The sequence below is a fragment of the Akebia trifoliata genome, chromosome 7, assembly GCF_017979445.1.
Source record: "Akebia trifoliata isolate Shusen 1 chromosome 7, ASM1797944v1, whole genome shotgun sequence".
Lineage (NCBI taxonomy): Eukaryota > Viridiplantae > Streptophyta > Magnoliopsida > Ranunculales > Lardizabalaceae > Akebia > Akebia trifoliata.
Window position 1 is genome coordinate 23,383,736 of NC_141381.1, and position 24,429 is coordinate 23,408,164.

Genomic DNA, 24,429 nt, shown 5'->3' on the forward strand with positions numbered 1-24,429 from the left:
TTTGAATTGTGTGACGTGGATCCACGCTGAAAGGTTTGCTGGCAAACAAACTTGATAAAGTAAGGTTTGGTAGTAACAAACATCATAAAGTACGGTTACCTACAGTTGTCATAACACAAGGGAGTTTTTGTAATAAAAATGCAACAGTTAAGTCTCCCTGTATATTTGAAAAAAAAAATTAGGATTTATGTAAGATTCATTTTTATAATTAGTTTAAATAATTAATTTTAAAATGAAAAATGCTAAAGTAACATTGAAATTGACATCGTTTGGGACATTGCTGATGTGGATGTGTGTATAGATTATACATGTTTATTTATCAAGAACATCTATGGTTTTGTGCACATCAATATCTCAAACGATGTCCATTTCAATGTTACTCCAGCCCGATTCTTTAAAAATAGATAATCTAATTTTATAGGATAGATTATAATGTAATCTTTTTGCAGTTTTTTTTTTTTTTTTTGGGTGTAATTTCAACTAGGGCTGTCAATGGATCAAGGTCAATTTTGCACTGACCCAATAAGGATTGGATCGGATCAGATCTGGGATTGATCCGTAAGTATCAAATCAGACCCTTAACAGATTAGGTTTTTACTCGAATGTCAATATTAAGATCCAAATCTGATCCATTAACAATCGGGCTGGGTCCAAATCAGGTCAAATCCAATTTTACATATAAAATTTAAGTAAACTTCATATATCTTAACAAATATATAATTTCTGACATATTATGAGCATGATTTATCCAGATCCAATTCAATAACATACTGGATCGAAAACCTTATCCGATTGAATCCTTATCGGAGTCCAAATCATTGTTCCAGAGTTATTGGATCGAAATGGATCGGATTTCGGGTCTGATTCAATCCATTGACAACCCTAATTTCATCAAATTAGCTTTGCATCATACTCTTATCTCATTATAACATATTATAACATTGAGAGGATAAAAAGGATTTTTGTAATTTTAACAACATTACTAGATGATTGCCTTGTCCGATCTAGTTCTCATGGATGGTGTCTTACACGCATTTCTGTCATACAAAAACTTCTAATGCGAGAATTATGTCCTATAGGCAAATACAATTAAGTACAGAACCCCAAACTATATAACTTACAGCTCATGTTGATAAGCTTATTATTAAGAAGCAATCCATGAATCTTGAAACAGCTCCATCAGAGTTCTCCCCATGATCCACTCCAAGTCAGAAGATTGGAAGGGCACTTTACCAGCAACATGAACCACTGCTTCTTTTCCTCCCTTATATCCACATTCGGGAACGACATATGGGAAATCACTGCAATTACATACCGATGAAAATGAAAAACGGTGAAATCCATTTTTTCTCTTTCCTACCCCTCCCAAAAAAAGGTGATTTAGACATTCCCCCCTACATTTTGTTCATTAGAGACCCCTCCTCCTCCCCCTAACCACTCCCTGCCCCCCCCCCCCAATCACACATATCACGAGAGGCATGTCATCAGTTTGAAAACAGTCTCTAACATTGACCAAATCATAACAAAAAAAAGTGCAAACTAACCTGCCCCACATAACACGGTTAGCACCATAGGCAGAGACAAGTTGGGAAAGAAGATGACGTGTATCCTCGTATGGAAATGGCTCCCGTGACACGCGGAATAAGGCACTGAACTTCACATAAACCTGTCTCAAATCAAAATCATTCATCAGTTTGCAAACATTCAATTGATTACATGCAGGAACAAATTATTAACGACGAATTGACAAGTATGCATATTGATGTGTTCAAACAAAGTGTATAAAGCCCACAAGGTTTTGGACATTGGCACTCGCCTGTGGGTAGCAAATCCTTTACAGGAAGTTCATGGCAATGAAATTTATTAGTTAAAAAACTGAAAACAGAAGTTTGGGGTATGAACTCAATACCCATTTCAAAGAGCCCAGATACCCAACTGTGAGGGGCGTCAAATTGGTTTGAGCTTTACGGCCATGAAATATGGAACAATGGATACATGTATGGCTAATTTTTTACGTAGATCAAGTCCCAGGCTACTGGAAGGGAAATCTTAACTATCGTGGTTTGACACCAAAAATTTTAAGCCATGTTTACTATTATAATGAGAGAAGGCAGAGTAGAAGTGGTTTGACACCAAAATTTGGATTTCAAAAGTACCCCCAACATACAAACTAATTATAATCAAGGCCATTTTGGTCAAAACATAAGAAAATTGCAATCCCACGTCCCTAAAATCATGTTGGTTAGTTTTAAAATTAAAAAAAAATATCTTTTTTACTATGTAATCTTCAAAACCACCCTTTAATTAATGTTTTAAATTACAAATAAACCCTTCTGAGACGCGTGTTTTGCACATGCCACCTTCTAGTGTTCAATTAACACAAGATCCAAAGCATCATTACCTGTGGGAATCTGGACAGCTTTAGAAGCATAGAGAAGGCCTCATTTTCCTCGTTGCTTCTATTATAAAAGATGCATTAGTCTTCACTTATAAATAATAATTAGAAAACATGCAAAACCAATTCACAATGTTGCAAGGTAGCTCACGTTGGTGGTTTGCAGAAACCAACATGATCGAGTATTACAACTGTTGATGGAAAATCTGAGCACAGCTCCTCAATTTCTGAAATATGCAAATTGAGACCCTGCAAATCATATTCTTCTGAATGAGTAATCATAATAACAACATGACTTATAAGACTTATGGTATTTGTAGCAGTTGAAATAATATAACAATCCAATTTAAATGGAAGCGAAGTAGTAGTAATAGTACAACGATAATGACCGAATACAACATCGTCCTGTAGATAGACTAGAGTTTGCCCATGCCCGTAGTTAAGGGGGTAGAAGAGGAAAGACAATAAAGTTGGAGGGGTATTATTGAAAAATCTTTGGAGTTAAAGGGGTAAAAGAGAAAAAATAATAAAGTTGGAGAGGTATTATTAAGAAAGAGGGTGGGGGGGAGAAAAGACAATAAAGTTGGAAGGGTCCTATTGGAAAAGAGGAGAAGAAGAAAGAGAATAAAGTTAAAAGGTATTTTTGGGAAGAGGGAGAAAATAAGAGGTAAAACCTGTCCTAGAAATACGTTGTTTGAGGGATATAAATCTCGAGACAAATAAAGTGGGACCTACTGTTGTGTTTTATTATATAGATAAGCTGGAGAAAACAGCTACCAAGTCATAATTGAATGGCTTTAAGTACAACAGACGATCAAAGAAAAACATAGTTTTATTTACGAAAATACCTTCATACACATGAATCCCACTGGTGCTCCAAGTTCTCCTGCTTTAGAGAACAAAGCCTTCCCAATTTCATTAGTCATCTACAAAGATAAAAGAATATACATACTTGCATCATGATAGAATGAAAAAGCAAAATATTCTGCCGTCACTCTTTCCACATATCTTCCATACAGATAAAGAGGTCTGGACCCATAAATTGATGGATCTGACAAAGGTGATCTTCCATGTCAAATTTGACCTGTTTTGACTATTGAGGGGATCAATTGAGCGAATCCTCTAAAGCGAACTTTAGCAGAGATCAACAAATGTCTGGCATAATCACCTTTCACACTTCCTTAACGTAATTAGCATGGAAAAAAAAAATGTTTCCTCCAAATCAACAGCAGATTTCGCAAATAAAATATTCAAAATATATACAATAAAGGACTACATGTGAGGGTTTTTGTTGATCTATGAGAAAGTAAACCTTAATGAAGTCACCCCATTTTGAAATTTACTTTGACAAATGAATCCGATAAGGAATAAGGATCCCATATAAAGTTAGCAAACTGCCATAAAGAAGAATAAAGTGTACCTTTTGACCGGAAGACCACAAGTATGGATTGAAGCGAACAGCACGATACCCATCCTAGTGTAAGAGAAAAATTTCGTTTCAAAATGAGTTTTGTCCGTATGTGAGAGACAGAAAGAGAAGAGAAGGGATATGATAGCATCTAGTGATCTCAATAACCTTCAAAATGAGATCTTCGAGCTGCTTAATCCCACTTCCATCTTCTGCAGGATTTGCAAGACAACAACCAACAAATTTTGATGGATACTTCTTCAAGACACTATCAAACAAAGAGAAATTTTTTGAGTAATGCAAGGCCCCTCCAAATCTAGATGGTGATAATGATAATAACTCAAATATTTTAAATTCAAGTAAAAAAAGAAATGTAGTTTATCAGAAAGCACTTTAAAGAGAAAAATGTATAATGTTCTCAATTCCCCATAATGTAGATGTGACCTTCGGACACCCCAAGGTTGGTCTTATCTACATTCAATTTGTAGGCCATATTAAGCTTCTATTTTTAGTTTTTGGTACATCCTTGGTTAAGTCCGATCTAGGGCCATGGTATTCAAGAGGTTGTTTGTTGCTTGAATGACCCAGATTAGTGTTGTTTCCAGATGGACGGTACAGAGTGCAAGTCACATCATTTTCATACCTCGGACGGAACACTGAAAATTTTCTCTAAGTTCAAACTAAATCATATTGTGGTCTTCTTTCCTTGTAATAGTAAAATTAAAATAAGACAACAGTACCTTGTAAGTGGAAGCATAAATAGCACTGTGATTTTAACTTACCTCGTCACTAAAGAATGGTCAAACTTATGATTAATTGGTTGTACAATCAAAGCTCCATCTACTCCTGCTTCTCCCATACACTTCAAAAACAAAGAAAAAAGATAGGAAAACTTATTGATATTTCAAGCAGAAGGGAAAAAGGTTTTTGCATGCAACATACCAATAATTAACTCAGTGAAGTCACAATCTATAACTTTCAGAGTGGAGGTACCGTGCAGTGCAACAGCCAATTGGGACTAGTGCAAGCCTAAAATCAACCCAAGTATTCTGCTATCCAAAATCATGACTTGATGCTCATACATAACTCACACATCAAAACTGAGATTCCCTGAACCTAAAACATAATTCTTGGGTATAGAAGGCAACCGATATCATATAAGGCACATCAGAGACTAAGCCCATCAGGGCCAATGCAAGCCTAAAAGCCCCCCAAGTGTTCTGCTATCCAAAATCGTGCCTTGATGCTCATACATAACTCACACACATCAAAACTGAGATTCCCCACACCCAAAACACAATCCTTGGGTATAGAAGGCAACCGATATCATATAGTGCGCATCAGAGACTCAGCCAAGCTATTGTGCCTGTTGTGTATGAGATGTCTTGTATTTTGTTGCGAAACGCAGAGTTGTGGGGGTGCAAGGGGCAATGCCTAGGCCGGGCCCAAACTTTTTAGGGGTACAAAAAGGGCAAACATGTAATATTTTCTTAAAGGTTTTCAATTTTGGGGGGGTTTCTGTTTTGGGGAGATAAATGCGTTTTAGCAACTTCAAGCTTTATAAATAGAGATCTCTAAGGCTGTAAATTTATGAGAAAATAGTGATTGTTCTTGTTCTGATCCGTGGACGTAGGCACACTGCTGAACCACGTAAATCCTTGTGTTTTTGTGTGATTTTTTTTTTTTTTTGTCATCTTTGTTATTTCGTTTATCACAGTGCCAAGTGTCATCCATGACATGCACATCACCACCTCAATATCATCTTACCATGTCATGTGAGGATAAGCAACTCACCCAAGAAAACTAAACTTCTCAAAATAAGGCACACACAATCCATGATGGCCCCATGATAGCAAACACGTCCATTGGAACCCCACATACGCAAGAGACATGGCATTCACATAGTGACATACTGCGAGCATACACAAGCAATATCATAGGCCTCTAGGGTCAATGGACTTGTTGTGTCAGTCTCCCATATTAGAACTGTCTTAATAGTATACCTTATGCCATTAGTACCCACAATGACCCCTCCAAGGTCACCAAAAATGAACTTTGGCCATGAGGAAGGTCGAGCAAGCAGCCCCAAGTTTAGAAGGAAACATCAAAACTTGATGCCACTATATTGTTTGATATGTACTGGATTCTTCCTTTCTCTATTTCAGCTTTGTTTCTAGTTGGTCTTGCAATGGTTTCAATGATAGGGTAGGATCCTTTAAAGGCCCCTTCCTTTGTTGCTTATTGGTATGTTTAGAGACAAATGAATTCCAAAGACTTACAGGGTAAGGAAAATAAGGTGATGATGAGTATAATGGACCTCAAAGCCCTCTTGATCCTTTGGTCTAGGAACCGAGAGGAGTTTTTTTTGGTAAGTTGATAACAAAGTTGAAAGGTTTCCTCCATATACTTTCCTTATAAGGAATCGAGAGGAGTTCAAAGAGACTTTCTATGAATACTTCATTTTCATTCCTTGCTTGTATAGTAACCCTTTGGACTAGCGTGTCTTGCATTTTTTTTAGTGTTCTAGGGTCGGGAGAAATAGGCCCTAGAGGATTTGATGATCCTTTGTTTGCTTCTCTGGTTCATTTATGTGCCAACGGTTCTTCATTGGTAGGTCCCCTTGACCTCCATCGAAGCTTCCCGTTCGTTTTGAAATTCTTTTTTCTTAATCTTAGTATATGATTGCTTAAAAAAAATAAGAGAACTCCAGGCCAACAAGATCAAGGTCAATGACCTCTTCAAAATGGCCATGACACCATGCTATGCCAATCTTCAAGCAACAAGTCATGTTTCATAAACAAAACTTAAAGCATAGTTTTAAAACTTAAAAACTCAAATTGAATCTGACAAAGCAAATAAATATAGTATTCAATGTTCAAAGATAATTTTTAATATTCATAAAATTAAGAATTACGTTTATTTTTGTTGTCGAAAAACATTAAATATAACCCCATAACTTGATCGCTATTCCAATCCAATTTGGAGCATTTCCAAGTTGTCTTGGTCGAGTTTCCACGTTGACTCGGGGAGTTGGTTCAAATGAGTTTATGGCCGAATCAAGGACGAGTTTCAGGTCAACTCCACGAGGTTTTTAAAATACAATCTTGAAATAAGGGAAATTACTTAATGAATCCTAACATAAGGTCTCCTTATAAATAGCCCCTAATTCTTGGATGGTAACTTAATAACCAAGTTAGTAAACTTTTTCTACCTAAATGCCCCCTCACCTTAAGAAAAATTATAAAGTACCCAAAATCCACTTTCTCATCTTTTTTACCTTACCTGAGTTATACAACAACGACTACGATCCATGATTCCATTCCTAGGATTTGATAGCGAACAATGAATGGAGGATGATATACTCACAATTTTGAATATTTAGACATAAGTTTCAATCTATTCCTGCGATTTGTAATGATTAATGACAAATAATAACAATTTTGAAGATTTATTCATAACTTTTGATTCTATGATTATGTATGCATTTCAGGTATTTCGAAAAGATGTATCAAATGACAAGCTCGACACCTCACCAAGCGATAAGCTCGTCGCTTGCAGTTTTTTCAAGTATTGAGCTTGGCATTGGATACATCTTCACAAAATACCAAAAATGCATATATAATAATAGCAAAACGGATGCTCAGATTAAAAGTTACGAACAAATCTTCAAAATTATGAGAATATCGTTCTGCTTTTGGTATCAAAATTGTTGGAATGGATAACAATCACAATTGAAAAACTCAGGTAAGGTAGAAGAGGTGAGAAAGGGTACTATGGGTACTTCAGAACATTTTTTTTTTTAATGTGAGTGGCATTTAGAAAGTTCACTAACTGAATTGTTAAATTACAGAGGGGTCCGTTAAGTAATTTTCCCTTTGAAATATTTGATGATAAGGGTCTCCCTCTTGATAATTGGAGTTTACTAAGTTACGCTAGTAAACCCTAATAACACAGGTAGACCTAAAATCCTTACCTTTAGCAAGAAATCGACAGTTCCAGGTAAGGTTGGTTCATTTCCGGGAGAATACGGGAACTCATTTGCAGCCTGAAACGGATAATTTCGAAATCATGAAAGAAATCAGATTAGGGTTTTGAGCTTCAAGTTTTGGTTCTTTTTTTTTTTTTTTTTTTTTTTTTTTTTACTTACTTGTTCGGGAGATGCCCAGACATGCAAATGAGAATCGATGACTTTTAGAGGAGAAGATGATGTTTTCTGGTCCATCATCGTCTCTGATTTTGTTGCGGAGCTACGAAATTGAGGTCTCTTCAAGAACGAAGCCAGAGGTTTTGAAGAATAAGTAGAAGAAGAATAGAAAGGATTCGAAACAGAGAGAAGAGGTTTCAATCTCACTGCCATTGATTGAATACAGGTACTTTGGTAGAGTGGGGTTCTGGTTCGGTGGCCTTCTGTCCTGGATAGGGCTGTCAATGGACCGGGCTGGGCCGGGTTTTTAGGCTAAAAGTCTAGATCCAAGCCCACCCATCTAAATATAGGACCGGGCCGGGTTTGCCAAAGGAAATAAAACTTTACGTCCAAGCCAGATCCAGTTACATCCTAACCATTTTCGGACCTTTTGACAAGGCTCTGGCATACTCAATCAACTACCTGACGTGACAAGTTTGGACCTGTAGATCTGCGATCCTCAGGATACATAGTTCCCTCGAGATACACATTTTTATGGGGAAGTGCAGTCTTGTATCCCGAGGAGTGCAGATCTACTATTCTCGAATTTGTCACGTCAAGGTAGTAGATTGAGTTTGACACGTGGAGTAGTCAAATTATCACGATTCTTTTTTTTATTCATGTTATCCTTATTCAAGTGATGATTTTGAGTTGATGACTATTGGGGATAAAGTTTCAAGGCCCTAATCCAGCCTCTACAATAAAAGAGGAAGTGACTATTTATTCAAGTGATGATTTTGAGTTGATGACTATAGTGATTGTTTAAAGCATAAAGCATAAAACATAAAGTTGGGATTGGATTTTTACTTATGGTTTAAACTCATTGAATGTTAAAGAGTTTTCAAATTCAACCCTCTAAATTCCAATACTAACAATACATACCTAAACTATGTTCTCTCCCCATGGAATCGCACTCCCTTCCTTCCAACCAAACTTACCCCTACCAATTTTCTCTTGAGGAAATCATGCAAACTTTCTCTGTACAAGCATTGAATCAATATCCAAAATCAACCCAGCATATGTTATTTGTTAGAAACAAGATCAGTTTTTGCTAAGTTAGCTTTTATCCTCACTCATAGAGGAGACTCATATTCAAGTTGTTGGCCTTAATACCTCAAAAGATGTATGGGATACCCTTGAAAATGCATTTGCCCGCACTCTCCCTCCTATATCATGCAACTTCGTCTTGAGTTATAGACCCTTAAAAAGGGAAATGACTCTATTACCAAGTATTTTCAACAAGCCAAGACATTGGCTCATCAACTTGTGAATGCGGCAAAACCAATTCACGATGATGATCTGATGTTATATATTTCTGAAGGTCTTCCTCTAGAATACGGTCCTTTTAGGATCTTAATTTCAACCTTTACAAGGGTTGTTACCACAACATAACTTCATAGACTTTTGCTTACTGAAGAGATCCGTGCTACCCAAGATGTCTCTACCGACATCTCTCCTGTAGTTAATGTAGCACAAAGATCCCTTGGATTCTCTCATGGTCATGGTCCAAGCTCCATCAGAGGTTTTCGTGATGGTTTTCAATCATCAAAAAGACAAAGATGCAATCATGGACGAGGACGTCATCAATACCACTTTTAGCATGTTGATTCTCAGTCCTCATCGGGTTCATATCTTCTTCCTCAACCGATTTGTCAAGTGTTCAACCGTGTTGGTCACATGATACTTCGTTATTATCAACGCTTCAATGAAGCATTTCAAGAAGAACTGTCTACCAAACAGCCTCAAGCACATTCTGCTACAAATGATATTTATCATGATGTAAATTGGTATCTAAATTCAACTGCAACACACTGTTTGGCCCCAAATCTTTTTAACCTTCGTCTCCATTCCAACTATTTTGGGCATGATACAATCAAAGTTGGTAATGGATTAGGTTTGCGAATTGATAATATTGGTTCTTCGATTTTCACATTGATAAGTCATCCTTTCAACTTCATAATATTTTATATGAACCACAAATAACTCAAAATTTGTTATTCGTTCATAAATTGCCAAAAGATAACAATTGTATATTAGAACCCTTCTCATTTCTTTGTGAAGATCTACAAATAGGCAAGTTGTTGTTGTCCGGTCTGAATATTGTTGTAAAGTTCATCTAAATAAGCATAGATCTAGGATTTGATCTTGAACAAAATCATAAACAAAAAATAAATGATAAATATAAAATACCTAGAACCACTTTTCCAATAATTGGCAAACGATGCTTCGATCTTGATCTACGAAGAATAGACATACTACCTCGATTCTGCCTAAACCTTGGCGATGGGAGCCTCTATCTCACTAATAGAATTATATGTAGAGGGGGGACGATCACCTACTTATAAAGAGGAATACTAGATTTTCTACCATCGTAGAATTCTAGTATTGGGTGGATATCATTTCCTATCATATTTGTTGTTGGGAGTTAATACCAGACCACATACATGATTCTCAATTGTACCCTCATGTTTTGAACAATTACAATCTAATATTTATAAAATTGTATATATGAAAAAGTCACAAACTTATTTTCATGAGTATATAATATTCCAACAATCTCCCACTTGACTTTCACATATACATTTTTTTTATAAAACAACTCTCTATATTATTACATTTTGAACAATCGAGTACATTCTTTTAAAAATCAATTGTTCAAAATAATTCAAATAATCTTTAACTATCATATTCATTTAGCAATACCACTAATAATGGATTATGGATATAACAAAATACTTATTTGTCGGCCCCAAGACAATTTCATAGTCTCAAAACTAGTACTACCGATGAATTTAGGAGTTTATCTTTACGTAAATTCTCTTTGTAATACTAGGGAAATGTACGTCCCTCAATGTAGTTTGTATATATATTTCCTAGGTATTTAGCTTCACACTCATCATATGTCATTCTGATATTTTACTAGCAATCAGCCATGTGATATTTTATTACCTTTCTATCTAAAATGAATGCTTCATCAACGTGATGCCAAGTCACGTCTAACTCAAGTATTTTCAACACTTTACGAGTACATCTACTCATAGGTAATAATAACAGGTGTACACAATAATGCATAAATAATGACTAATCATGATCAGTTACTTAAAACATCAATAAATAATCTATCAAAAGTATAAATAAAGCATAAAAGAAACTCAGTACTTAAATAACATGATCAAAAGACATGATAACTCCCAAACGAGTTACATGTTTTTTAAAAACCTTTGGTAGAAAGCTTTTTGTGCGAGGGTCAGGTATCATATTGCTTAAAATTATATTAACAATCTCAATCAACCCTTCATGAACCTTTTCACATACTAAAAGGTACTTTATTTTGGTGTACTTGATACTTCTAGTCACCCTTTCATTCTTTGCAAAATTAGTAGCAGCCTTGTTATCATAATAAACAACAATAGGTCTATGAATGAAATCTATAATCTTTAATTCACCGATAAAATTGTTCAACCAAATTACTTGACGGGTTGCTTCGTAACACCTAATGAACTTTGAATACATGATCAAATCTATTAGGATAGTCTATTTTGAGCTTCTCCATGAGATAGCTCCACAAGCAAGCATAAAAATATAACCTAAAATAGACGTTAAATTATCACGACATCTAACATGATCCATATCAGAATAACCAATAACTTAAAGCTCACTCGATTTTTTGTATATTAACATAAAGTATTTTGCTTTTTGCAAATATCAGAGTATTTTCTTTACTGTTTTTCAATGAACAATACTAGGATTCTACTGATATCTCCTAAACATACCAACGATAGATATAACTGATATCGGATCGGATGCAAATCATTACATATATAAAACTATCGATTGTTGAGACATACTCTGATGTATCTACCTCCATCTTCTCAATCTTTCTCGTGAAACACTAATCTTGATTGAATATATTTCCTTTTATCATAAGAGCTTTATCAGGAGTACATTTATCCATACCAAATCTCTTGATCACCTTTTCAATGTATACTCTTTGTGACAAATCAAAAACTCAGTTTGTTTATCTCTATGAATTTTAATCCTTAGAACATATTGAACATTCCTCATATCTTTTAAGTCAAAAATTTTTGACAAAAAAGTCTTTGTGTCATACAATAAATGAATATCATTGTTTGTTAGTAATATATCATCAACATAGAGCACAAGAATGATGAATTGACCATTACTTGTCTAGAAATATATGTACTTATAAATGACATTTTATTTAAAACCATATCGAGTCACCACTTGATCAAATTTTAAATATCACCATCTTAATATTTATTTCAAGGCATAAATTAATATTTTCAACTTACAGACAAGATGCATCTTTTTATCAATTTTTAAACTATCAGGTTGTGCCATGTAAATCTCATATTCTAGTTCACTATTCAGAAATGTAGTTTTTACATCCATTTGATGTAACTCTAAATTATATTATATCATTATTGCCAAGATATTCCTTAGTATCCTTAAAAGAAATTGGGGAATAAGTTTCATTTAAGTCAATACCTGGCTTTTGCCTGAAGCCCTTTGGCATAAGCCTTATTTTAAATCTCTCAACCTTATCGTTTGAATCTCTTTTCGTTTTGAAAACCCATTTACATTCTATTATCTTACAATCTTCTAGAAGTATCGTTAGTTCTTGTACTTCATTCATTTCTATATACCTCAAATCTTTTTTCATTGACTCCTACCAGAGTTGGGATTTATTTGAGCCCATGAGTTCTTTAAATGTTGAAGGATCACATACATCATAATTCATAACATCTCCCTCTTGAAAGTACACCTCGTAATCATCTGTAATAATAGATCTGTGCTTTTGGGTAGATCTTCTAATGAGAATGAGTCATTGTGGAGCTAAGACATCCACTGCTTGAAGAATGAGTTCTAGTTGGATTATTGTCTCTTCTTCAGTAACAACTTTATGGACAGGTGAAGCCACCATATGAGGTATAAGTTGTAGAATAAAATATATATTTGTGGATCGTTGCGATTCTCTTCAAAGATAATCTTTTTTCGCTTTTCACTCCCACTATTTTGACTATATTCAAAAAATCTAGCATGATTAATTTCAACAATCTCTATATTCTTGGAAGACAGAAAAATCTATAACCCTTCAATCTTTCTAGATAACCAAGGAAGTGGCAAGTCATCATTTAAGAATCAAGCTTTTTTCTTATTTGGATTGTACAACTTTACCTCGACAAGACACTCCTAGACAATCTCAAACTTAATCCCAAACTTATGCCTTGAAACCCTTGTACACATCTTTCCCTTTCTCTTTAAATCCCTAGAATTTGATTATCCAAGATTTGACTTAGTACATAGTATAACACAATAGCCAAATATATAAAGGGGGGGGACTATAGATCAACTAGGATTCAAATTAAAGGTGGAGTAGAGTTCAAAACCCAATAGGATAGTGGTTGGTTACCATTAGCCCAATATAACTAAAAAATCATTTCCATAAGAAAACCCAATCTTAATATAATAAAAGTAATATAACTTAAACTCCCACCACACAACAATCTCCCATTTTGAAGACTAGTTTATTTTTTATGCGAAAATTACTCCCACTGAACAATTACCGGCTGACACCAATGACTAAGTAACAACAATCTTAGTAGTTTTCACTTTGCTTTTTAATACAACCATACTAAAAATCACATGGGATAATAATCTATCACACGTGCTCACCAATCCACTTTGGCCTAAATACTAAATCACCTTGGAGATAAATCACACATGTCTTCCACGACAAACTTTGTATCACCTATGCTTGGGATGCAACTCTACCTCAAACCTGAATCAACCCAAATTAGTTATCTGTCTACTAACACCACAAACAACCATTGACTTTTTAAATCACCTACTACATACATTATTAAATCATCTTGGTCTACCCCGACTCTAGCACATGACCAATGTACATGTGTAGTTGCCTTACATTGACTACCTAGTAAAATTGCCTCAACCCTTTTTCACTAAATAGTTCAAAAGGATCCGATTGGTAAATAGGAATTTTTGAAAAATGGGAGTCATCACCTAATTTAGGTTTAGGGACCAAAAATAACACCAAACATATATGGATCGATCTACGAATCAGAGAGATAGGTAAGGGGTTAAGTTAGGGTTTCGAAAGATGTTAGGCACCGAATCTGTCCGATCAAAATGATCGGTTTCTACTACGATCCAAAACTAACCTATGATCAATGGGGAAGACTATGGTCAAGATTATGGTCCAATCATCATCATCAATTTATGTTGAGTTTGCCAAACAAATCTTATGGCTAAAATCTTTCAATTATTACATGCTTTTTCAAATTCTGTACAAAATAGAAAGATTTTAAAAAGCCTTAATTTTAACCCCATGATCTAAAGTCAATTAAAAAAAATCCACATGCAATTATTTATCAAATCATCCAAAATAGTAACTCATAAGAATCCTCTAAATAGAAAAATAGAAAACTGCTAAATTGGGACTTTTGAAGTTTCTAAATTAGGAATTTGAATTGTCCTAAGTTAGAATTTGAAAAATATATGATGAGTTCCAAAATTAGAAGTTTATAAAATGAATTCTCCAAAATGGAACGTTTCCAAAAAAAATCAAATTTTCGAATTAGGAAATTCCAAATTTTTATGGACATGAAATTTTCGAATAGGAAAATGAAAAATTTTCTAAGTTGGGAAATTGCTAAAATGTGAAATTTCTAAAATAGAAATTTATAAATCTATGTTTTCCCAAAATAGAAAATTATGCGATTTCCATATTAGAAAGTTCCAAATATCGATTTTTCGAAATGAACTTTGTTCATAACTTTTTGGGAATAAAATATTTAAGTAAGAAATTCCAGCAATTTATAACTTTTCAAAGAAGGATTTTAGATCATGGAATCTCAAATCAAAAAATCATGAATTCACAACAAATCACCAAATTGGAAATTTATAAATAACACAAAGGAAAATTCACATTCATCCAATTCTTAAATCTACCAAACGGGCATGCGTATTTGTCAAATCAAAGAGTACACTAATCACAAGGAATAATCTTAAAGTAATACGAAGAGTTTGAATATCACCATAAGTCATGCAAATCCTTTAATAGAAAATTCCCTAATACTATTAATATGCAAAAAGAAAAAAGAAAAATAAACAAGGCGTAAAAATATTCTCCTAATTCTATCAACATGCAAAAAGAACAAATAGAAAAAAATATAGAAAACACATATAAAACAAATATTTTCCCAATCCTATCGATATATATAAAAAAAAATAAAACTATCCTCCTAATCCTACCCATATGCTAAAAGATAAATAACAAAGCGGAAAACATACATAAAAAAATATTCTCCTAATCCTATTGATATCAAAATATAGAAGAAAAAAAAAACTACATAAAGTAAAGAGGTATTCTTCTAATCTTATCGATTTAAAAGCATAAAAAATACATAAAAAATTTCATAATCATACCGATATGCAAAAACAAAAAAGTAAAAATTGCATAAACAATATTTCCTTAATCCTATCAATAGGCAAACATAAATAAAAAAATAAAAAAATAAAATGAAGAATTTTTCTTATTGTAAATTATTTAAAACACGACAAAACGTCACATAGTATTACAAAAAATCTTTTTCATAACGAACTCTACGATGATCATGATACCAAAAGTCAACACAAAACCTCAATAGGGGGGTCAGTTTAGCATACAAAAACAAATAGGAGAATAAACATTGTGCCATTAAGAATGAGGAGGAAATGAAAGAGAACATAAAAATAAAAAAGATAAAAAATAAAAATAAACCTACCTATTGGACTGAGAACGGCAAATTGATTCCTTTAGGTACGACTCGAAGACTTGCACGTATTGTTACTATGGAGATGTGAGTGCTAGAGAGAGGGGTTGCTGCGACTTTCTATAGAGAGGATGCAACTTTCTACAGAGAAAAAATATTAGAAAAAAGGATGGATCAAAGGACACGGGGCTGTCACTGTAGGTGCTGCTAGAGTTGGGTTGTTGAAGGTAGTTGCATCAATGAATTGAGAAGGATTGGCTGGTGTAGAAAATGTGACAAAGAAAAGAAGGTAGAGAATGAGAGAGGAAGGCGTTGGAGATGATGAAGGCAATAAAAGGGCTGTGTTGCAGTGCAATGAAGAGATTGGACAACAAGTCGTGGTTATGCTGGGATGATGGAGATGAGATAGGAAGGCAGCAAGGAGGACGTTGCAGAAGATGAAGTGAGGAAGGCTGAGAATGACATGAAGAACATGTGTTGTGTGAGAAAGGGAATGTTTGGGAGAGAAAGAATTTGAGAAGGGGAGAGAGGCAGAAAACGTAATCATTGTAAAACATATGAGGGAGAAAAGTAGAGAAAGTGAGATTAGAGAGAGGGTTCAAAGAGATGGAGGTCATCTCGAAGTCATGGTTGTTGTCCAGAACAGAGAGAGACGTGTGGAGAGGGTTGTGTTGCAGGCATAAAATGAAAAAAAAAAATATTAGAGCATAGAAGAAGAGGTTAAGGAGAGTTGAGAAATGGTTGCAGCACCCACATTTTTTAAGAGAGGGTTGTGTTGCAGTGGAGTGGTGAAAAGGAAGAGGGTAAGGAGAGTTGCAAGGCAGAGAGAAGAAAAAGTCGAAAGTTGCAGATACGTGAGGATTGTGAGAGAGAAGGCTACGAGAACTGATGTAGTAATAGAGATGAATAAAGAAGAGAAGGAGCTCAGTCAAAGAGACCTCTCTCTTTAACGTCCAGACTTTAATAGAAACTTAATTTCTATTTTAGAACAAGATTTTATTCACCATTTCCTTTACACGTTTCTTACTTTCTTTTTAGGAAAATGGGGGTGGGGATTCCACACTACTCGCCTTAATGGTCCTCTTATAATCGATTGGATTTTTAGCTTTAATGTTTATTTGATTGGTTAATTTTTTTTTTATTTTGTCGATTGGATTTTAATTTGATTAATCGATCAGTCGATTGAAATTTGATTGGCCGATTGGATTTTTATTTCGCTTTGCATAATTGATTGGATTTTAATTGGTTTTGATTGATTGATTAAAATTTTTATTTTGGTTTTATTGGTTGATCGATTTTTAAATTTTTTATTTTGGTTAAACGCTTTTTAAATTTTTTTTATTTTGAATTTTTTAATTGAATTTTAATTTGAGTCTGATTTTATTTTCATTGGGTTGAATTTTTAATTTGATTTCGATATGATTTTGATTTTTTTTATCATTTTTTTCTAAGGATCAAGATTTCTAGGTCAAATTTGGATGTTGAGGGGTATTTCGATCATTTTTATGATTTTTCTTAAAAAATTTTATTTTCGTCAACTTGGGCCCCGTTAGATTCGAAATCATATTCTGGGTGCAATAAAAGTACTTTCAAGATTTTTCGAAAGTCTAAAATTTATGAGAGGTATTTTTGTCATTTTCATGATTTTTATAAATTTTTACGAATTTTGGCATGAGATTTCTTTCAATCCCAACATGATTATTTCTAAGTTTCAAAGTCATATTTTCCTAGCACAGAGAGGTCTCTAAGTTATCAAACTGTGTACCGAACCTAAAGCGTACGTGTTTACTAAATCGAGTGTAAGGTGTAGCGATTTAAGCATGCGTAAATTTCTATATCAAGTTGTAGCGAGTAGGGGGATGAAAGGACTAGAAATAGAAGGAATCAAGTATAGTACTCACAAGTCTTTGAGTTTTTTACGTTTATCATTAGGAATTCACGACATCCGAATGACGGATTGTCAGGTCAGGCAGATGCAAAAATGGGGTGTCTACACCTAGTCAACTCTAAAACGAACATCAATTTGTCCTTTCGAACCGTATGAACTTTCTTACTATCATCTGTAATTTGGAAACTCAAATCCTTATTTGCCCTATCTGCAAAAAAGACTTTTTGTAGACGCCTACTACTTTGTATACCTCATTTTTAACCATTCGTCAAAGTCTTGGAAATACCATGTATCATTATATTTATCACTAGACAATACAACTCACCACAATTTTCTCCCATCATTAGGATCATACCACCACATGTAATTTTCATAACTCCACCTCCAATTGAATACATACAATCCATGGAGTCCAAATTATCACCACCCAAAGTACATATCACTCCATAAAATATTTTGATATTTACCGTAATAATTTCCATGATATCACAAATAGATCCATCACTCAAGGAAACCACCCCTATCTTTCTTTCTAGGAATGTATGAAAATAATCTTTCCTAGATCATATGTGAACAAAATAACCTGAATCTAATATCCCTTCATTATCAGAGAATATGTGCTTACCATTGGAAATTGTGAGAACATCTCCTTAGTAATCTTCATGTTCATCTTCACTTCTCACTTCAACAATCGTACTACCAAAATTATGCCTAATTTTTTTCAGTATTTTTTTGCACATGAGTCAAACAGTCCTTCATGATGTGATCATAGTCATTGCAGTAGTAACACTGTATAATAACTTCAATTTGAAATTATTCTTACTATTTCAGATCTCTTATTCGAAGTCCTTCCTTGTTGATCCCCTTTACAAATACTAAATCATTGACTATTACTTTCAAAATTGGGTCTCTTTATAATATCATTAAATAACAGTGTTGTTTTGACCTCTTCCAACTTTAAGCCTGTAGTGTCCATCCTTACGATGGGTCCCTATTTTTGGTATTTTTTCTTTGGCACATGGCATTTTGGTCGGGCTTGATAGTTCTTTGGTTGAGGTCTTCCCCCACTTGGAGTTTCGTTTGATCATTATAAGTGTGCAATGCACAAAGAGGTGTTCTAAATTACTCCGCCAAAGTAATAACTAAAATTGAAAACTCTTATTGGGATTTCTAAAATATAAGCATAAATGGCTTATTTATTTATAATTTTATATATGCATGCTTTCCAAACAATCGGACAAAGGTTCGACATGATTCTCTATCTGAGTTGGGGTCCGCAGAGCCTTTGTAGTATCAAGTGAAGTGGGATCAGAAATTGGACAAGGATTTGATAGTATTGGGAAAAAAGTGGGAAATGATTTGATCAATTCAGGGAGAGTTTCGCCTACATGGGTGGTTGGGGAAATTTTTTATGGAGGTCAAGGTGAAATGGTTTGTGTTCCTCGGGTCAGGTTAACGAGCTGGATTTTTGGGTTAACGAGTTATTAAGAGACTAAAAATAAGTAAAGAAGTAGGAAGGAGCTTGAAAATGAGAGAAAGGTTTGAAATTGTGTGTTGAATGATTTAGGTTGATTTCCTTTTTATAAGACATAACACAGACTGACATTTGACATCGATCTGTGAGTTGTCCCATCAACAACATGCTTGCACGCATGCAAAGGGTAGTTTGGGGTGGTTGGGTTGTCAATTTGGACTGACCGGATCAATGTTTCAAATCAACCTCGGCAATCAAAAGTCAAATCTAATTGATTTGACCTTTGGAGTGGTTGGAGAAAGGACTTAGACTTGGACTGGGCTTTTAGGGCATGTTAGTAGGCTCATTAAGATTTTCGAGGGGGGTTCAGAAAGGTTTTGAAAACTCTAGAAAATCCCAATTTTTTAGAAAAGTTGGGGTATTAATACATGAATAAATAAGAGGGTGTTTAAGGTTTGGAAAGGCTGTGGGAAGGTTTAGAAAGGATTTCTGGGCTTCCAAAAGGGTTAGGAGTGTGTATGGAAGGGTTGGGGTTTTTTTCAATATTTCAAACAGGGTTCCGGTGTCTAGGTTTTGGAAGGTTTTAGGGTTACGTTTAGGGGTTTTGGGAAATAGTTCAGAGAGTGGGTTTTTGGCTTCTGTTCTGCCTTCGAACCTTTCTTGATAGATGAAACCAACCAAATCGTTGCTACTTTGTACCTAAAGGAGAAATTTTGGGGTGTTTACAAAGCTCTTACCTATGTAGAAAATTGTCAAATTCTTCCAAAGTTCTAACGTTGATTCTTCTTCCATAATGTTAAACAAAATGTTACCTGCAAGATAGAGTCGAATCATACTAATCGTTCTTGCCTTGATGTCTTCCCAATCTTCACCTGTCATCTTCTTTAGTTTATTAGATTTCCCTTTCAACACCCTAGCCAGGCCTTGTTTAACCAAGATATCCTTCACCATTCTTTGCCACAAATTAAAACTACCACTTCCGTTGAATTTCTTAACCTCGACCTTCATGTTTGAACTTTTTACTGTCATCATATTAAACCCTAATTTTGTGGCGTGTTCCCCCATAAAAACAAGAGAAATATAATTTCCAAAATACAATCGATCACCCCATACAAATGTGATGCTATTATATTAATTATTGTGAATTTGGAGATCCTTGTTCAATAAGATTACAAAGGAATTAACAAAGAAAATAAAAAAATAAACCAAAAAACATCGAGATTTATAGGGTTTGGCAACGATGCCTACATCCATGAATAGATCCAATTTTCTTTACTAAGAAATCAAATGAAAACAATACAATAAATAACCACTCAAAGTTTTAATCCCAAACCTAAGCCCTAAAACCATTGTACACCCTTCTCCATTTCTTCCTCAAACCCTAGAATATGGTTATTCAAGAATTGACTTAGCACATAGTAAAACCCAATAGTCAAATATACAAGGGAGAAGACTAAAGATCAACTAAGATTCAAACTAGAGGTAGAATGGAGTTCTAAACCCAATGGGATAGTGATTGGTTATCACTATTATAATATAACTAGAAAATCATTTCCACAAGAAAACCCAACCCTAATATAATAAGAGTAATATAACTTCTACTCCTATCATACACCAAACAACCTCTCTAATCACTTTATTATAACAAACCTTTGCTGGTCTCCCTACTGAAGTATTGAAACCCCGACACACACACCTTTATCTTGGTTAGGAACGAGTTTACTTTCATGATAAAAGATGTCATTAAACTAGCCTGACTGTCAATTGGAAAGGAACTGGCCTATGTGCCCAAAGTAGAATTGGACGTAATGGAAAGGGGGAAGATGGTCCATTTGAATGGTATGAGGGCCATGTTAAAAATGGAAAAGGCACATGAGAAGTAATCTCTAATGAGCTGGAGGACCAAGTACAATCATTATTACTATCAAGAGACCCAAATGGCCGTCTTTCTCATTTTTTTTTTCTCAATATCTATGTGGTCCCCTCCACGCCGTCTCGATGCATCAACAACACAATTTTCAATGTCATAACCTGAATTCTGGCGGGAAAGGATGTCTGTCTGCTAGTTTGATGGTGGTGCAACTATATCAAGCCCTTGAAGACTTTCACGAAAACATGATTACCCGACCCAGGAAGAGAGCCAATGAGGATGAGGTTGCAAAAAAGGTGAAATGCATGTACGTGACCTTCTAGGTCTTGTACTTGTGGGCTTATCAGAAGTTCCTAGACTTAACCCCTAGACTGATGGATGAAGTTGTGCCTGCTACGATTTATTGAGGGTATTGTTATGGCGATGAGAAGTTGACCAAAAGGAACATACTGCAGTGCTTTAAAATAACCTCTCCTAGGTTGTAAGTGGAGTTGACAATATCTTTCAATTTAACACATAATTAAAAAAAAATCATTGTCATCCATCCTAATTATTTCAAACCTAGTAGTCAACACTTAAGTTTAAAACTTTTAACATTAAAGATTCCTCCATGTGTCATCAAAAGAATAACCCAGACCTATTTAGCAGTGTTACACATAGAAATACGACTAAAATTATCGGGTGTAACACTGTTAATATGATGTTTAGGGCCTTGTTATTCCAATTACGTGATTCAAATTCTTCTTTGGTCTATTGAGGTTTAGGTTTTTCAGTTTCTTTTCCTTTATAAAAGATTATGGGAAGTGTCCAACATAGTTTTGTAGTCACACGAACTCTCTTATCAAGAGCTTGAAAGAAAGCTCTCATCGTAGTTTTTGAATAAAAAACATTGGATCTATCAAGAAGTGAGAGTCGTTAAATATTTCCACCTTCACGAGATTCCATAATCACTCAATTTTAGTAGGATCACACTCAGCTTGTTAAACCAAATGAGTGGATCTAGTTCTGATGCGACGTGAAAATTTCCTAATTGATAATTACGAAATTTGATTAAATTAACCTAATTTAGTAGGTAGCAAAATAAACCATAAATAAGTAAAAGATTCATGCAATCATGACACACTAGATTTTAACCCCAATGGGTTGGCCTAGTGGCAAGCTGAGCCTTGATAAGCTCCTCAGGAATGATGGTCAAGTGTTTGAAACCCCATGAAGCAATGAATTCCTTGGGGCCACCCTCTAGGGTTTGGTTGACCCTAGACTCAACTAGTTGCATGTAGGACTTTTTGATGGTGTGGTGAGTGTGATTGTAGGATTAGTCTCTCCTAAAGGGTGGGGATACCCACGATAAGTAAAAAAAGTAAATGAATGACACACTCGATTTTTACGTGGAAAACCCCTCCTAAAAAAACTCATGGGACCTCGTCCAAAATGGTTCATTATGGAATTATGGTTTTACAAAATTTACCTATGCACAAGACTACTGACATAATCGAATCCACGATCTACCAAAGTTTGCTTCAATATTTCTTAGGATATGCAAAATATAATATATTTTTTTCATTAATTCTTTGAGAAAAACTATTTCTAAGTGTATTACAACTTTAGAACAAATGTCATTTTATAGGGAGAAAATGTAAAGTTTTACATGAGTTAAAATTTTAAAAAACTTGAGGTTTTCCTATGAAGAAATTTTTTGATCAAATGATTTATAGTTCCATCTGATCGATTGCCCAATCCAAGTCAATTGACTGATTTTTAGTAAATTTCGATTGATTAAACATACACAGTCAATCAATCAGTGTACAATATAAACCAATATTTTTCTCTTCTTCAAAAATTCAAACCCAATTAGACTTTCGAAAACTCTAATCACTTTTAATTTAAAAGGACTCTTTAAGTCACTTACCATCCTATTCATGGAATCGAATGACCATGAAATAATTCTTCAACTTTGAGCTTGACTTTGACTTGAGATTATCTTATTCTTAAGCCACAAATGACTTGTCTCAACTGGTTTTGGATACAAAACTTTGTCAACTGAATTATTTTCAACAATTTCCTTACCAAAACCAATATTGGGGTTATTCCCAACTACTGCAAGCATAATACTTAGTATTTATCTTTTAAAAATGCACAATTTAGTCCTACTAAAGGTAAACAATCATTTTTAAGTCCATTTATACATGATTTAAAAAATGAAATTTCCTTCAAGGCTAGTTTAAAAAAAAATATTAAAAACTACTAGGATTTGTTTTGAAAATAATTTGAAGTAATGGTAAAGGTTCATATATCCTTTAACTTTGTAATTGTGCATTACGGTTAGCTTTCTCTTAAGCATTTCAAGCTTTGATATATGAAATTGTTATATTATATTAATTTAAAAAATCATTCATTATAACATGTGATATATAAAATTGATTAGTTTTTAATCTATTTATAATTTAATCTTTAATCCAATTACTAGTTCTTGAGGATGTGGTCTCGAGTCTATCCTACCACACCATGTTTAAGGTAGAAATAATAAAATGATAACCATAAGCAATCATGCTAGCATATACATACCATCTTCGGCATCACGTTTTACTATTACTTTTATATTTTATTATTTAATGAATAGTTTACAACAGGAAAAATATTCTTAATGGCTAAATCGAAAATTGCAAACTGGGTTTTTTTTATCATTTCCATAAATCTTAGCTACATATTCTTATCATCATTGGATGATGAACTTGATATATCAACTATGATATTATCATTATCACTATCAAATTAATTTTTTTTTCCTAAAACATTTTTATGGTCAATGAAATCGTGTACGGTGAAATTATAGGCATTTTCATGTATTTGATTTGATGAACTAAGCTCACCTTGAAAATTCACGTAACCGTGACTTTAATTCAATTAATTTATTTTAACATATCTTAAATTATATGTATTTTTGGAATGGACAACAAAAATAACTATACTTTGAGAATTTTCATTCACTTCTTATACATTCCCAAAATAGATTGATTATAAATATCAATTAAAATTGGTTGAGAATCTACTATAATAACTGATCTCAGAATTCATTCTAATGTTATAATTTGAAGCAATTTTACATGTAGCTTCGACAATGTAATCTTTGATATTACCATTAAAATTTGAGCATTAACATGTCAGATCTTCACAATAGCCTCCATACAGACATACAAACATTATTTGAGTCATTTTAGAACTTTGGTTATGAAATATTAAAAAAAATAGTAACAACGAGAAAATTTGAGAGAGTAAGAAAAATATAAAGAGAAAGCGAAAGAATTAGAGAGAGTAAGATTAGCAAGAAAGACGAGAAAAGTGAAGAAGAATTAATTTCATACCTCTATTTTTAGGTGAAAAGTTGAAAACATCTTTTCAAAATAATATCATTAGT

General features: G+C 34.0%; 1 protein-coding gene across 2 annotated transcripts; it reads right to left on the bottom strand.

Annotated features, from left to right (window-relative positions):
* Positions 1-948: 948 nt before the first annotated feature.
* LOC147398444 (catalytic/ hydrolase) lies at positions 949-8,202 on the bottom strand. Of its 2 annotated transcripts, none has more exons than XM_086447641.1 (10): positions 7,951-8,202; positions 7,777-7,848; positions 4,586-4,665; positions 3,972-4,071; positions 3,816-3,869; positions 3,244-3,321; positions 2,547-2,644; positions 2,402-2,456; positions 1,545-1,666; positions 949-1,301 (listed from the first exon to the last, which is right to left on the bottom strand). In XM_086447641.1, exons 1-10 carry the CDS (start codon positions 8,158-8,160, stop codon positions 1,145-1,147), a joined length of 1,026 nt encoding a protein of 341 aa, XP_086303767.1. In that variant the 5' UTR covers positions 8,161-8,202; the 3' UTR covers positions 949-1,144. The 2 variants fall into 2 exon arrangements, with proteins under 2 accessions (XP_086303767.1, XP_086303766.1); XM_086447640.1 differs by having other exon boundaries at positions 2,402-2,459; positions 7,951-8,198.
* Positions 8,203-24,429: the final 16,227 nt, after the last annotated feature.